The 16530-nt window shown below is 34.6% G+C and overlaps 1 protein-coding gene and 2 non-coding genes across 3 annotated transcripts; all 3 read right to left on the reverse strand.

The window, feature by feature from the left end:
* Nucleotides 1-4071: 4071 nt before the first annotated feature.
* MIR167D (microRNA MIR167d) lies at nt 4072-4158 on the reverse strand. Its single transcript, NR_161501.1, has one exon. It is a non-coding gene; the product is annotated as a microRNA MIR167d (primary transcript).
* A 3185-nt stretch (nt 4159-7343) lies between these two features.
* Nucleotides 7344-7510, reverse strand: MIR167E (microRNA MIR167e). The gene has a single exon (NR_161502.1). It is a non-coding gene; the product is annotated as a microRNA MIR167e (primary transcript).
* Nucleotides 7511-12075: 4565 nt separating this feature from the next.
* Nucleotides 12076-16401, reverse strand: LOC102617775 (pentatricopeptide repeat-containing protein At3g63370, chloroplastic). Its single transcript, XM_006479574.4, has one exon. It carries the CDS (start codon nt 15686-15688, stop codon nt 12707-12709), a length of 2982 nt encoding a protein of 993 aa, XP_006479637.2. The 5' UTR covers nt 15689-16401; the 3' UTR covers nt 12076-12706.
* Between the last annotated feature and the right edge of the window lie 129 nt (nt 16402-16530).

Raw genomic sequence — 16530 nt, forward strand, 5'->3', positions numbered from 1 at the left:
ATAATTAATTTAAAGAAAATTAAGTGAGGATATTTTTGACATTTTAAAGGGTGTACAAAGTATAATTCATTTTTTAAAATTAATAAATGAGTGTGTATGATAATAAAATGTTCAAAATAACTTTTAGAGTGCATATAGACCCACCCAATTTTTTCCCAGGTCGAGTAACACAATGTTTCCTCAAATGCACATACTTTCTTGTTCATATTAACTACAAAAATACATAGAAATATCCAAGATTTTTATCTTTAATCCAAAAAACCATTGAGTTTCCCAAGGTTGACCCAAACAACCCAAAATTAGCCCCTATGTAAAAAAAAAAAAAAAAAAAAAAAGCTTGAAATAACAGTAGAAGGGGGAAGTATTGCTACTTGTACTTTCGTTTTCATATTAACTACAAAAATACATAGAAATATCCAAAGATTTTTATCTTTAATCTAAAAAACCATTGAGTTTCCTAAAGTTGACCCAAACAACCCAAAATTAGCCCCTACGTTAAAAGGCAAAAAGAAAAGGATCGATGGTTACAAGTTGAAGTTGACAGCCTCTATATTGCTCAGCTGCTCACTACTCCTACGGTAACAGCTAATGAATTTTCTCAATTGATTAGGTCCGTTAAAGATCTTATTAATCGTGATTGGCACATTAGTATTAATCATGTTTATAGGGAGGCTAATTAGCAAACTATGCTCTATAATGTTCCCAAACCCTCCTCTGGCATCATCGATTATTTTCAACATGACATATATGAGGTAGCTTACTCCTGTTTTGTTTTACCCTAACTCCTTTTTAGAACCCCTTTGTATAAAAAAAGAAAAAAGAAAAAAATATTGAAATAACAGTAGAAGGGGCAAGTATTGCTACTTGCAAGATTCAAAACTGCTTATTATTTGCCAAATATTAATTGATATTTAAAACCCAAACGATATACGTTGATTTTGTTATATAGTAGCACAAATCCTGAACATTTGAGTAAAACCTACTCCATCCGGTGAGGAGCCCGTGAAGGCTCGAACCAGGCATAGTAATAAACTATTCATCCAATCTCTTTTTTTTTTTTGGACAAAACTTTAACTTGTCATTCTATTTCTACTACTAATTGTTATTGGTGGATATCCTCATTTAAAATATTGTTACCAACCATCATCCTAGATGCCTACACATGTCACAAGGGAACCTAAGCGTGAAAATATAAAAAAAAAGAAAAATAAAAGCATAGAAAAGGGAGGGAAATCAGCCATAAGTAGCAAGGTATCAGACCCTCGCCCAGAAATCTCTTGATGGCTGATGAGGGAAGCTGAATTCTCGAGAAAAATAGTTGGGAGAATCGAATCAGTTGTCCTTTTCTATTTGATATAATACGGTATAGCTTACAAAACTATAATAAGAGTGGATTCTCTTGCCCGACTTAGCTTTCAAACAAGAAGAGCTGTCGAATTCCAATTTCATGTAAATAGAATCAAGCATAATTATTTCTTCAAAATAGTATCTATAACCAGATTCCAAAAGCCTAAAAAAAAAGAAAAATTGGGATGTGATTTTATGTATTCAGCCGAATTGACATGTGATACTATGACGAGCCACGTATTTAGCCATACTTGTTTTAATTACTTTTAAATCAGATCAATAGGACAAAGAATTACCCATTATTCGGGTGATAAAATCTCCTCTTTCTAAACATGTGTGCATAGCATAACATTGCGAGGGAGATTTGCTTCTAATGATTTGAAAATAAATCAAGCCCAAACATTTGGGAAGCACTACCAATGTGAAAAATCAATACAATAAGATTATGCTTAGATTATTCAAAATACCAAAAGATACGTCATGTAACCTATTCATTCAAGTAAAGAAAATTTGGCCGACAACCTCTTGGTTACGTATTTTGTGTTTGTAAAAATTGTTTGATATCTAGATTATATTTTCCCAAAAGTTTAGTGTTTGTAAAATTCCCTCTTGAATTCAACTAATCATTTCTTCTAAGTAATTATTTTACTTTATAAAATAAATATTTTTTATATGTTTTTTGCTATTGCATAGATATGACACCATTTATGACAATACGTTTAAAATTCAGTGGAGACAAATCTACTGTAAGAAAATAAAATTTTAAAAAATAAATAAAACATGGAAGATTTTGGGTATAATATCATGACGAATAAAAGATTAGAGAGGACAGAGAAATGAAAAGATGAAGGAAGGCGTTAGAAAATGAGTTGGGAAAGGAAAAAGGTAAGAGAAAGCAGGCTAATTTAGTTTAATAATGGTAATTTTATGTATTGAATTGGGTTTATAAAGTAAAAAAACTTTAATTTAAAAATTTCATACTATGCTTATTTAATAAATGAGTTTTGTAAGCATTTTGATGGATTCAAATAATCTCATCCTTATTATTATTTGTCTTTGAATTTTTTTGAGAAAGTCTAAATAAGCTTTGTTCTATAATTTTTTGTCAAACGAATACACAATAAGGCCTATGCCATGACATTGCATCAAACAACTTATATGTGTTATTGTTTAATGCGCATTATGTGCTCAATTAGAAATATCGAGAGCTTTTTATTCTAACACTTGCTATTGTTCTTCATTTTCACTACCAAAGTCATAACAATTACACCACCAATACAACAAATTGATTTGATGCTAAAAAAGACGCACTCTCATGATGTTTAGCACTTGATTGCATGATTAAATTCAATGGAGATATGAGAGTATAAAAATTTATTGAATTAATGGAGTGGTTTTGGGGGAAAAATTTAGAACATGTTCTTTTTAGTGCATTTTTATCAACAAAATGAGTTTTTGACTATTAAAACAACAGAACAAGATGAATTAAAAGGTCGAAAGAATTAAAATAAAAAATAAGAAATTTTTTGATAATTCTCAAACTAATTTTCGAAGGGGAGGTCTCATCGAAATTCTTTATTAAATTTTTTTAAAAATATATTCTCAATATACAGTCATTTTCAACGGGATTGCTCTCGAAAATCCCAATTAAAATATGCGTTATCTTCAAAATCTCTTTGTTTTATAACATCCTTAAAGAGTAATGAAAGAGGAGTCATATAATTATGTAACATTAAGCTAAAAGTTTCTAATTTTTAGAGTTCAATCTTTGTAGAAACTTAATTATTTCCTTTAACGTGTACATGGGCACCTTCCTAATTGGTGTGAATAAACTAGAGACTTTATTAATCAAAATGAAAAATAAACCTAAACGGTTTAGCATTTATAAGAATCAAAGTTTGAAGTGCTTTTTCACTTTTTCCTTTCTCTTTTTTCACTGGTTTAAATATTCATATATGATTCCGTGAGTAAATTATTCATCGTCAAGACCGATATAACTCAAATTAAATATAAAACTGTGAGATCATAGCTAATAATTTTTTTTGGGTAAATTAACTAAAGAAAAAAGAAAGAAAGAGAGGGCGGGGGAAAAAAAAAAAAAAGACAATGTAAAGGCTCTGTGCATGAGGGATAAGATGGGATCTTTAAAAGCACCAACCAGGTTTAAGCGGGAGAAATTCTGTCACTAGAAACCCTAACAGTGATATCTTTACCCTGTTAAGATTAAAGATTCCCCAGCATAGTTCGATATTAAAAAGCGAATAAGGATATGCCAGTTGTTTCTTAACTTATATTATTTGTCCATAAACATTGCAAAGCTCAAGACTCCAATTAATATTTAACAAATTTAAAAAGAGATGGGTCTTTCTTTAACTATGTATGCTAGCTCATTTGGACCAACTACAATTTGCAGTCATGCACTAGAATGGACAAGTAAAATAACCTATTGAAATTAATTTTTTAAAAAAAAAAACAACTTGTGATCTCAAGTTGAAGAGTTATCACCAAAACCCTTTAAAAAAAAAGCAAGAAACTTAAAAGAACAGATTGCATCATCATGAGAAAGAAATATAAAAATAAGCACATATTATACAACAGTAAATACTTGGCACCCAGGCGGGGAAATTAATAAAAGGGAAAAAAAATAACAAAACACTTACTCATGGATAGTGGGATAATGAGGCAGCAAAGAAAAATGACGAGGAGGTGATGAATTCGTGATCCGATCAACAGGTGAAGCTACCACATGATCCGATCTATCCTTGACAGTGAAGGAAGTTTAGATCATGCTGGCAGCTTCAACTGCTGCTGGTTCACGATATGATGCTACTATAGATATATAAATATGCTCAGAGCTCAAGCTCATCCTCATCCTCATCCCCAGAGACCAAGCTGAAAAAAAAGAAACAGAGATTTATTTGCTGTATTATATATGCTTGAGAAGAGGAAAGGAAGTGGCCGGATATAAATAGAGGCAATAAGGTTAGTTATGTTTGGTGATTTGGTTAATACACACAGGAACAGAACTGAAAAAGTATTTTGTAATTAAGTATGAGAATATTAAATAATTATGCGAAGCAAACACATGGCAGTGGTCCAAAGCAACAGACAAATTGAATATTATCATGGCCACGCCACTCCATGCAGACAAAGTGTATATATATATATATATATATATATATGCTTATAGTAACTAATTAACTTAATTAAAGAAGTTTAAAAAATTTTTACATTGATGATCCTTCTTCTATCAACTACAGAGAATAGGTGGATCTCAGTTAATAGCTTGCCCAATAAATTTTAAATCTCTCTCTCCATCTATCTGTAAAAGTGTAAACATGATCTATGAACCCAAAAAAAAAAAGAATGCTGATGAACAAACGTAATTTAAGGGGAACATTTTCATTATTTCTTAGCTGTAGCAACAGGGAAATTTTAGTATTTCATGCATTACCTAACTACTATGTCAAGTTACATGCATGATTTGTATATGTGTAAATATTCTTTATTCGTTTTATTATTAAGTATTTGGTAAAGATATATATTTCATTTATTTACTCTATCCATAGGCTTGGCATCTAATTGGTGTCAGCTACTTGTTAAAAGTTTATCCCTTTAATTACTAGGACTTAAATGGATTAAGTAACATTTGGGAGTCCCAAGGAGTAAAGTAAAATATCTAATATTAATTGGTACTCCGATAAAGCCTTTAACTTGCTCTGATATTGACATTATGTTTCTTTCAATTTGGTCTGTTCCCTTTGGTAGGTTTGGGGCATGGAACCAATAGATGCATGCAGAGTCATCCCGTTTCAAAGGTATCAAAAAGTGGAAAGCATAAATATTCTAAAGAAAAAGTTCCTACCTCTTTGGCTTTGGATTTGGGGTTTTGATTTAAAAAATGATTAACTACTTCATAATGCAATTAAGTAATAGAATATCCTTAAACTAATATATAGATAAATTGCGTTTGCATCTCATAATAGTTATTTGCTGATGGCTTCGAAATGCAAATGGAGCTGATTAGTTCATTTGTTAGATAGCCATTGACTCCCAAAACTTTTAAGAGGTCATTGGATGCACAGCACCTTTCATGGGCTCCATTTGATTATACGTTTCCTTTTGCTTTGCTGAATTGCTTGTTATCCACCATACTACGTAATCCTCTAATAATGAACTAATTAAAAACTTATATTATGTTACTCTTTTGGCTCTAGTTATCTTAGATATAATGTAAGAAACAGTCATATGATGAAAATCTAATGATTGTAAAAATAATATAAATTTATTATCTTATATTCCCACGCTTTTATATTTTCATCAAACGACTATAAAAAAATCATGTTTCTTACATTATATAACAAACTCCTACTCTTTTAACGTAGTCGTAACTAAATCAATTTTATGACAGGACATTGATGATGACCGATAGATTATTACAGCAAATACAAATTTAATATTTAAGCTATGGTTAGGAGTTACTTTAAAATAAAACACAAACCAAAACCATACATATAAAATAATAAATAATAAAAATTCCATTATAACTTTAATTATATAATTATAAAAGAGTGTTCTTACTTTAAAACTGTTCCAACATACCCTAATATTTATCTATATAATCGACACCGCCATCGTCATCATCAGTGCCCTACACTCTACAACTGATTTTAACTTAGCTGAATCCTTTTTTCAAAGATTCTTTTACGAATTCCAACGAAGGAAAAGGAAAGTGATTGGATGATATGATTCCCAAGGTTAGATAATCAAGAGTAATTGCATCGTAATTTCTTGATGGTTACATAAACTTTTAACTGAAACATAGGCCGGTTTCATATGACATAGGCACATTTTTAAAGAAGGTAAAAGCTAGTTGGATCTTGCAATTTGAAAGGTTGGGTGGGTATTGAATAATTGTCGAAATGTTAGCACTTTGCTAAAACAAAAAGTGATTATGTTATGTTGAAGTTTAGATAAAAATTTTCAGTTTAATTTTAATGGAAGAATAAATAATCTGTTCTCCATTACATACTATTCCTAGACGTCCATATATATCAATAAAATCATTTATACATGGCACGATTTTGTCGGACAGAGTGTGTGAAGGAATTAGCTGTATATAGGCTTTTGCAACAAATAATGCTTTTACTTTTGGTCCTCCAAAATGTGCAGATATAACCGAGAGAAAGAGTTAATTAAACTAGGGTCTAGTTCCAATAGTAAAAAACCGGAATTCTTACGATGAATTTATACTAATATCACATCCGTTACCATACACACAAATGTATGTCAAAATTAAATGAATTCCTTCCAGCTAGGGATTTATTTATAGTTGTTGTGGTAGGGCCTTGAACAGGAAAAAAGGACAAGATGAGAGAGACAAAAGCCAACGCAAAAACTATTTTCTGTTAGTACAACACAGTGCCAGAGAAGCAAAGCTGGAGAAGCCTTTTTGTTATTTGGCTAATCAAAAGTAGGATCATTTTCCCCACCAAGTTAAAAGAGAGATCAAATTTTCTTCATTTGCCGACGCAGGTCATATGCTTAGATACAATTGTTAATGGGCAAATAAATGTTTACACAACAGTCAGAACACGTGTACTCCATTTATGCTTAATTTGTTGCATTGCATTGCATTTGCATATCATAAATACTGATACACTTTTACTGCATGCTTCACGCGCGCGCGCGCTCATCTTTTTTGTCTTTAACTAACTAATAAAGTGGAGAAGGCTAAAGCAAACTAGCTGATGACGGTGTTTACCCAGATATTAATAGGTAATCTTTGAAAAGAAAAGAAAGAACAAAATATACATAAACTGGGTAACAGAAGAAGGAACAAAAGGAGAAAAGAAAAAGTAACAAGCAGGAACGCATGCGTGATACTTATTTTAAGATAAAGAAAAAAAAAAAAAACAACCACAACAAAGTAAAGAATATACTTACAGAGATGTGATCACCTTTATTTCGCTTTTGAATGGAAGGGGGATGATAACTTGAATTAAATGGGTCCGCAAGTAGGAAGGAGTGAGGCTGTCAGAGCATGACCTAGCTAGGGTTAGTATCGTACTTGCTTCTTTATTTATTACTTTCACTAACCAAATGCGCTAGATAGATCATGCTGGCAGCTTCACTTTTTCCCCTTGTAGACTGCTTGTGTGCAAAAGAACTAGTCAACTCATCATCAACTCACTCACTGTGACTGTGTTTGCTTAAATAATTACAGTGACCATGTATGTATTACAAGCTAAGAAAACAGCAAGATTATTGATCAGTACAGCACTCATGATGAGGAAGATGAATCTAGACTCACAGCAAAAGAACGAAAGAAGTATCTTTTGATGCCAATAACTTTTCACCAAAAAATAAATAAATGAAATAAGAAATTAATGAGGATACATGGAAATCCATCATAGAATCGGGAACGTGTATGCTACAGGAAACGATAAGAAACTTTTTTTTTTTTGAAAAGGATAAGAAACTAGTTAGATCAATCATTGAAACATGAAATTATTCAAAAACTAATTGCAAAAAAAAAAAATGGAAGCACTACACATATCTCAAGCAAAATGAATTTGTATGTAATGATCATATATTGGAGTTTAGCTAGGTTATGATTTCTCGGTTTTTAGGTTCATGATGCACAGAAGGATGTGAAAACCGAAAAGAAAAAGGAAAAAGAAAAGGATAAAAGATGGTGAGGAAAGAGAGTAAAGAAGCCACCGATCTAAAAATATAAAGAGAAAGATTGGGCAATTTGTATTAGGGTTTTCAGAATCAAAGTTGTGTGAGATAAAGCAAACATGTAAGAATCTAATGCTTAAGCTGAAAGAAAGCAAAACTTACATGAAAAAGAGGAAAAATAAAGAATTACACTTTGAAAAACAAACACAAAAAAAATTAAAAAATTTTATTTATGAAATCAGGAAGGAACCCTAAAAAAAAACTTAGATGACGGAGGGTTACAACTCGCAACAACCAGCCTATCGGATTATATTTATAAGGGGATTTTGATGAGATGATGAAGAAGGATCATAAAGACTCACGTAACCTACTTCGCTAGACAGTCATGTTCACATGGACAGGACAACTAAGCAAGAGAGAGAGAGAGAGAGAGAGAGAGAGAGAGAGAGAGGCTATGGACACAGACGTATCATAACATAGCAAGGCAGAAGTGTTAGGGGTCACACAGCACAGGTGGTACAGATATAGGCCGCGGCATCAAAGGGTGGGCGGTGGGGAAGCGGGCTCTGAGTCTGAAGTCTGAAGTATCTGCAAGCTGCACCCCGCCCACCTCCACTGTAGTATGTGTAGACTATGCTGTATCGGATCACAGCTAGGGTGAGTAAGGCCGTAGGGGTAGGGGACGTTCTCATATGATATCACTGTTCCTCACTGCTCACTGCAATTATTTGGCTCCAAATGAATAAGCATTTAGAAGTTCAATGCATTTTTGGACTGTTATTTGTGCTTGTTATGCCATATATCATGAAGTCGTGTCATATAATATAAAGTTAGTCAGTAATTTTGCATCTCTCTCTCCTTTTGTTGTTCAAATTCAGTAGTAGTTATCAATTCATGTTACTGGTGATTTTAAATGCGACTTCCCATCCATCGAGAAGGACTAAAACCAAGCGAACTAATTAATTAAAGTAAAACAGTCAAAATCATGGTGATGGGTGGTTACATTTGAGTAAAAGCAACAATAGGTCATCCCTAAAAAAAAAAGAAAATTCAAAAAAGAAAAGAAAAGAAAAGGAAAGGAAAGTCATCAGCTAATAAGGTAACAGCTTACTGCTTGACACACGCAGATTAATGGTGCGATCGAGATGGCCGGCCCGGGCTCTGCTCTGTATATAGTAATTGCCTATAACTTACAGCTGTGACGCTTAAATTGTAGAAATATTTATGCATCTAAAAGAGGACAAAACATGACCGATCAAAACTTAAAAAGTTGATATTGAGATGATCAGACAAGAGTACTAAAGAAGATAGAGAGCTTATAGCTAGCTAGGTTACGTGTTATCAATGCAACGGTTTCTCTAGTTGTAATTTCCTTTTTTCCTTTTGACCTAGCTGGGCAATGGCACCAGCCAACCACGGAATGATTCGTTTTGAAGACTTGTTTTCTTGATTTCTTCTACTGGCAAATGGCAATACAAGTGCACACTGCTGAAATGTTAGAATTTTTTAGGGTTTCGCTTTTCCTCTTGGGAATCGATGTAATGTATAAACTCTTTCCACATTTTGGCATAACAAATTTTTATATGTAGAATTATAGATCACGGAAGTCACAAACTTGAATATTTTGAAGAGTGTTTTTTCTTTTTTTAAATATTCAATTTAGTTAAAGAAAACTTTTGTATTAATATTGTATTGTACTTTTGAATCTCCTTGATGATCTCTTTCTTAACTGAAGAGAGAGCGGGGTAGAAAAAGAAAAAAGAAAGAGAGAACAGGTAATATATACGAGTGTATGTATCCTTAATTAGTAGATAGTAGATAGTAACGGGGTGATAGAGGCATAAAGTTGAGGGTCGCTGGGCAGGCAGTAGGCAGGGCATTGCCTGTAACGGCTCATGAGTATCCTCCAGATGAGATAGTGGGGATGGACTATTCGATGGAGCTTTATTGATTAATTATTAGAATAAAACTGTATCCCCTTTGTTTTATTGTTCGACTATCTCTTGTCGTCTCTACGCCCTTTTCACAGTCGGCTTTTTTCTTTTTCCTTGCATGCATATAATAAATGTTTGTTGTATCAGTATCAGAAGAATTCAGAACTTATTAAGGAGTAGGCCTATGAGTGTCGTAATAACTAGTAGACTCTAGCTAGCTAGCTGGTGGTCCAATGCCAACGGTTTCTTCGTTTTCTCTTGATATGCTAAACATTTCATTACGTTTATTACTTTTGAGAAAGGCATGAGGTTATAGCTAGCTAGTTTGGGTTACTCATCTGAAATGAAATAATTAAATGAAGACAAGCGATTTCAGGATCTTGGTTTCACGTGTCTGGGGATTGTCAACTTTGACTTGGCATTGGCGTCTGACAGAGGACCCAATCACCCAAAACCAAACCCCTATTAAGTTAATTTGATGGAAAATGCTACTTACCCGAGTTAGATCCCATGTCAAATCTCGAAACGGCAGCATAGGCTATCGTTTCGTCCGTTATTTTTTTTTTGTTTTGATTATTTTTTAAACGACACTGTTTTTGCTTCTATTCTTTTTACTATGTTATGATTTCTTCTTTCTCTTCGTTTAACTTAACCCAGCTTCCTTTTCAAAAAAAAAAAAAAACTTAACCCAGCTTCATTTTAAAAAAAAAAAAAAAACTTAACCCAGCTTTTTTCTCTTTGTTTAACTTAATTCAGCTGCACACCCCTTGCTTCTTCCTGTTCGTTCTCTTCATCACACCGTTTCTACTTTTATTTTTTCTTTGTTCTGATTTGCTGGGAACGAAGAGAAGAGAAACAATAATATACCTTAACTGAAAATTGGTGCCCCTGGTTTCTTCAGTTTGAAGCACAATGTAGATTGATGTGTATAAATTATTAAACTTATGCATGCTTATGGGTTGTGTTTATATGAATCATATCTCGCATCATGATTATTTCATTGCCATTAATTTCTTCCTTTGAACTTAGAGATTGTCCTCGAAAATTTGTGCTCATATGTTTTTAGGTCTTGATCTATTTCAACAACAAAGAGACTCTACAGCTATATATGTTGATGTGCAGGAAAGTATAAAGTTGCGTGTTTGACCTGAGAATTTAAAAATTTCCTTACTAGTGCAAAATATGTCCTTTAACTTGAATAAAATACCACCATCCTGACCAAATGAGACTAGATTAATGAATAATAGACTAGGGATTGCGAATGGCTGCCAAATCTTAATTAAGTTATCAAGGGTTGTGACTTTGGGTAGATTGGAATCTGATGCTGAGGAGAAATTTTGGAGCTCCCATAAGAAAAGTGTTGGGGAAGAGGACATTGAGTCAGTCTCAGACAACAACAAGCCTGCTTTATGTGAGAGAGAGACGGGAGCATCAGAAAATGGGTTTGGAGTTGGATACAACAATGGGGACTGGCTAAGCTTAAGACGAGGAGTGAGGAGACTATGCATGCATCCTGTCTTTCAGTTCGATGAAGGAAAATGGAACGAGGCAAACGAAAGGGCAGCTGGGTTCTGAAGGATTTGCAGTTGGATTTACAAATGAACGTGACTGTCGGTCGACGAAGAGAACGAAGAGGAAGAAGCAATGGGTCTGTAGTTGGGTTAAATGAATAGAAGCAAGAAATCAGAACAAAGAAAAAAAATTGAAGCAGAACGGTGTCGTTTCAAAACGAATCAAAACAAAAAAAATAAGAGTCGAAAACGACGACCTATACTGCCGTTTCAAGGTTTGACCCGGGACAAATAGCAAAACTCTAATTTGATTTTAATATCCCATTTCCCAAGCCATCATCCTCTTTCTCTCCCAAGACATGTACTGTTCTTTATGAATTATATAGATGATGCTATTTCTTGGGTTAACTGATGCATACATATCATATTATATATGCTTGCTAGTATGCTTTCGTTACATAATTTGCATCCAAATTACTCAAAGCAGCTATTTGTAACACATCAACAATCTCTATATCGGCTTCAATGGAACTTCATTTTCCATACCATTGCATTTGCATATAGCATTTAAAAAATTGACGGACCACCTAAAACCTAGTGCCAGCAGGTCCGGGCATTCACTTTTCTTATAACTGAGAAGAAATGGGATTGAGGAAATAAATATTTACAATCTTCTTCAATTTTTTATTTTCAGTGTAGATGCATCATGTAACATACAGCAATTAACATTGATAAATAAAATCAATTATACATCTGTTACAACAAAATGAGTACCAGTGAAGTTTCATCAACATCTGTGGCGGCCCTTTACCCAACCAATTTCCAACTAATTAATAGCTGCTGGAATGGAAAACAGATTCTTCGATAGCTTTCCTGCAACCTCATGCTGGGACTAGAGTAATAATAGTATTGAATTAGATTCCCACGTAGAAATTAAAGCACCAGAAACCCACAATAAAGGTTTTTTTTCGGGGGACTGATTAGATCCAACTAAGCTTTTGCTAATCATAAGCCACATCCTCGTGGAATCAATTCTTTTTTTCTCGGATGCCGTTTGTATAATTTGCCAGCTCCAACTTTCAAAATTGGGTTCATAAAGTAATTAAGATGAGAGGATTGAATTGAATGGTAGCTTCAGTGGGGAAATCTATTGTGTTATGGCTTTTCAGTGCGATTCATATGAACACAAGAAATCTTTTATGATTCAATCATTCAACTTAATTGTATTAGTTACCAATAATCTCCACAGGAACAGACCCCAGCCTCAAAATGATGAAATCTATTAGCATCCCTCACGACTAGTTCCCGTCCAAAGAGCCTGGAAACTAGCTTGCAGAAAGAATGGCAGTCAACACAAACACGAAGGTTTTTTGTAATGCGAATAAGAGATCCCTCTGTAGACTTGAGCACTCCATACGCAATGGCTAGCCTTTCACTATGGCCATATAGCATCTGAACCTTCTCTTCTTCCTCCACATTGTGCAAAACAAATTGGGTTTGAGCCACATAGCCTCCTTCCCTCTCCAATTTCTCAGTAATTTCGGCCAATTTTTTGTATATCTCATCGGACTCAGAATGAGACTTGTCTCTTGCAATGAAAGAATGAATCTTATTTCCAATCTCAATCCAGCTACTTCCGGGTGTTTTCTTCAATCCACTTCCCCTCATTCTCATTCTCACTTGTTCAACATCTTTCCACTTTCTACTGGCCGCAAAGACATTGGATATAAGTACATAATTTCCTGGATTGCCTGGATCCAATTCTAATAGTTTCTTCGCTACAATTTCTCCTAGTTCTTTATTAGAATGAACCCGACATGCCCCAAGAAGAGCACACCAAACTTCAGCAGTGGGTTCAATCTGCATACTTCTCACAAATTGGTATGCTTCTTCCAGGCGATTTGCACGGCCAAGAAGATCAACAAGGCAGGCATAATGTTCTGGCCATGGATCTAATTGATAGTCACATCTCATAATTTCAAGAAACTTTTTACCTTCATTGATCAATCCAGAATGGCTGCATGCATAAAGAAGAGCCAAAAAGGTTATATGATCAGGAGCAAAACTTTCAGCCTCCATCTTGTAGAACAAATCAATGGCAACTTTGCCGCGGCCATGCAGTCCATTTGCATTGATCATACTTGTCCACAGGATTAGATCTTTAGTTTGGACACAATTGAATACCTTATTTGCAATGTCTAGAGCTCCACACCGAGCATACATATCCACTAGAGAGCTTGCAACAGATCCCTCTAAATTGAAGCCCTTCCGGATGATAAAACCATTTAGTTCTTTTCCTTTCTTCAAAATAGATAAACTAGAAGCAGCAGAGAGTGCAATCACTAGTGTTATAGAATCTGATTCGACATTAGCTTCATTCATTAAGTAGAAAAGTTCCAGAGCTTCATTGGCAAGCCCATTGTGGACATAAGATGATATCATGCTGGTCCAAGACACAACATCTTTAGATTCAATGGACTCGAACACATTTCTTGAATAATCAATGTTTCCGCACTTCCCATATACATCAACAATCGCGTTCAGTATCACAAGATCGGATAAACCTTTTCTTATGATGTAGCCATGTATTTCTTTCGTCTGAGACATGCATTTCAATCCACTGCAAGCCATTAAGACACTTCCTATAATCATTACATCTGCATCCAACCCTTCTAATTGAACTGTCCTGAACAATTCTAATGCCTTTAGATGACAATTGTTCTGAGCATAACCGGCTATAATAGTTGTCCAAGAAATGAAATCCTGTGCAGTCATCTGATAAAAAACACGGCCCATGTAGTTCACACAGCAACATTTTGCATACATATCCATAAGTGTATTTCCAATCTGCAAATCAGAAACAAATCCTTGTTTTATTGCATAAGCATGCAATTCCTTTCCATTCAATAAATTACCCAATCGGCCAGATGCTGAAACAGCGTTTACTGTACAAACTTGGTCAGGTTTTTGACCAGCACCTTGTAACTCACGGAAGAACTGCATAGCTTTACAATACAGATCATTTTGGACAAAACCAGTAAGCATGGAGTTCCAAGACACACTATCCTTGTTCTCCAATTGATACAGCACCCCTGCTGCCTCGGTCATTTTACCACATCTAGCGTACATAGCAATTAAAGCATTTGCAACATAAACCTGAAGGTTCTGGCCTGATTTGACAGTGGCAGCATGAATCTCCATACCCAGTGTTTCAAATGAAGAATCCTCACAGGCTTGAAGTGCTGCAACAAATGTATAAGCATTTGTAACAAGACCAACCCTTTGCATTTCTCTAAAAAGCCCTAATGCCTCTAAGCACTGCCCACTTGCAGAATATGCTGAAATTATAGAATTCCATAAGACGACATCCTCTTTTTCACCCATTCTGTCGAATAATTGCCTTGCTTTACGAAAATCGTAGCACTTTGCATACATAGCAACCAGTGAGTTGACGATAAAATCAGTAGAATCATAGCCACATTTAAGGACCAAACCGTGAATTTTAGCTCCACAATCAAGATCTTTAAGCATAGCACAAGCTTTAATAACACACGGAAAAGTAAAAGCATCAACAGAAATGCCCAAAACCCGCATTCGACTATAAGTTTCAAGAACTCTTAAAGGTTCCCCATTCGAGACATAAGCGCCCAACATAGCATTCCAAGTAAATACTGTTCTTTGAGAAACTTTATCAAACAGTTGCTCGGCATCCAACACAGAACCGCACTTGCCGTACATGAACAAAAGCTTAGTTTCCAAAAATGATGATTCATACAAATCGAAAGATTTAATCAAATGGGCATGAACTTGTTTGCCTTGTGAGAGAGCTTTCTTGGTTGCACAGAGATCAAGCACAAGTGCATAAGCTTCATCCGGGCGTATAGTAAATACATTATGGTTAGTGAAGAGGTTACTTAAGGATCTAAATGCATCTTTGAGATTGCCTTGCTTGCAGAACTCTCTTAGACAAGGCGTGTTAATGGGCTTTTGAGGAAATTTGGGGGCTTTAAGAGATGGGGTTACATGTGCTTTGCCTACGACAGGGTAATGTGTTAAAGCTGAGCCTGAAGAGGGACTGAAGCAACAACGTGAAATAGAGGTCGCCATTACGGAAGAATACGTGCATGGGAAGCGAAGGCGGTGACGAGTACAAGAGCTTATGCAAATGGAATGGACTGGTACTATCAGTATCAGGTTTCCCGTGGCAGACATATCATGACAAAATCATTCATCAGTTCTCATTTCTCCAATACCATACACGTTCATGCGTTCAGTTAAAATTCTTTGTTTGCAAGATCTAATTGATATTTGAAAAGAATTAATCATTGAGTAATTACGGTTGGTAGTATAAATAGAATGCAGGAAAAATTACTACACACTTCAACTTAAATATAAGTTGGAAACACTGCCACTCTAACTCAAATAAACTATGATATCTACTTCATTCAAAGAAAAAGACATTACACTTTAATCTTTAACACTAACAATATAAGTTATTTTATATTGTTAAAAAATTCAAATGTGTTATGACGATATTGTCTGATTTATGTAATTTTGACTTAGAAACAGAAAACTATACTTGAAAGTTTGATGAAACTTATGTTGATGCCGAAAAACGACCTCAACAGCTGAATTTGTTTCTTTAGGGGAATTACAGTACGAATCCAAGCTCAAACGCCAATATGACCACAATTTTCTGTACCTGTCAACCAGAAAACACAGTTAGGATACGCCGGTGGGGTTCCGGCGCAGACCCTCCGATGCTTAAGTTAGAAATTTTGTATAAAGAGATGAAAATGAGAGGGAAGAATTGTGAATGGGTTCAAAAGAAAGGAATTTTCCGATCTAAGAACTCAAAATCTGGTAAGTTCTGTTAAGGCTCTTAGATAGGTCACTTCTAGAGTTTTTGGTTGATTTTTTCTAACCTTTTCACCTGATGCGCTCTTCAGTTTAAATAGACTTTTCGTCGTGTACGGTTACCTCCTTAACTTCAGCCCGCTTTCTTCAGCAGTTGCAAGTGGTTGTCAGTTGGAGGTGGTTTAAATAGATCGTGG

This window comes from Citrus sinensis, chromosome 3 (assembly GCF_022201045.2).
Source record: "Citrus sinensis cultivar Valencia sweet orange chromosome 3, DVS_A1.0, whole genome shotgun sequence".
Lineage (NCBI taxonomy): Eukaryota > Viridiplantae > Streptophyta > Magnoliopsida > Sapindales > Rutaceae > Citrus > Citrus sinensis.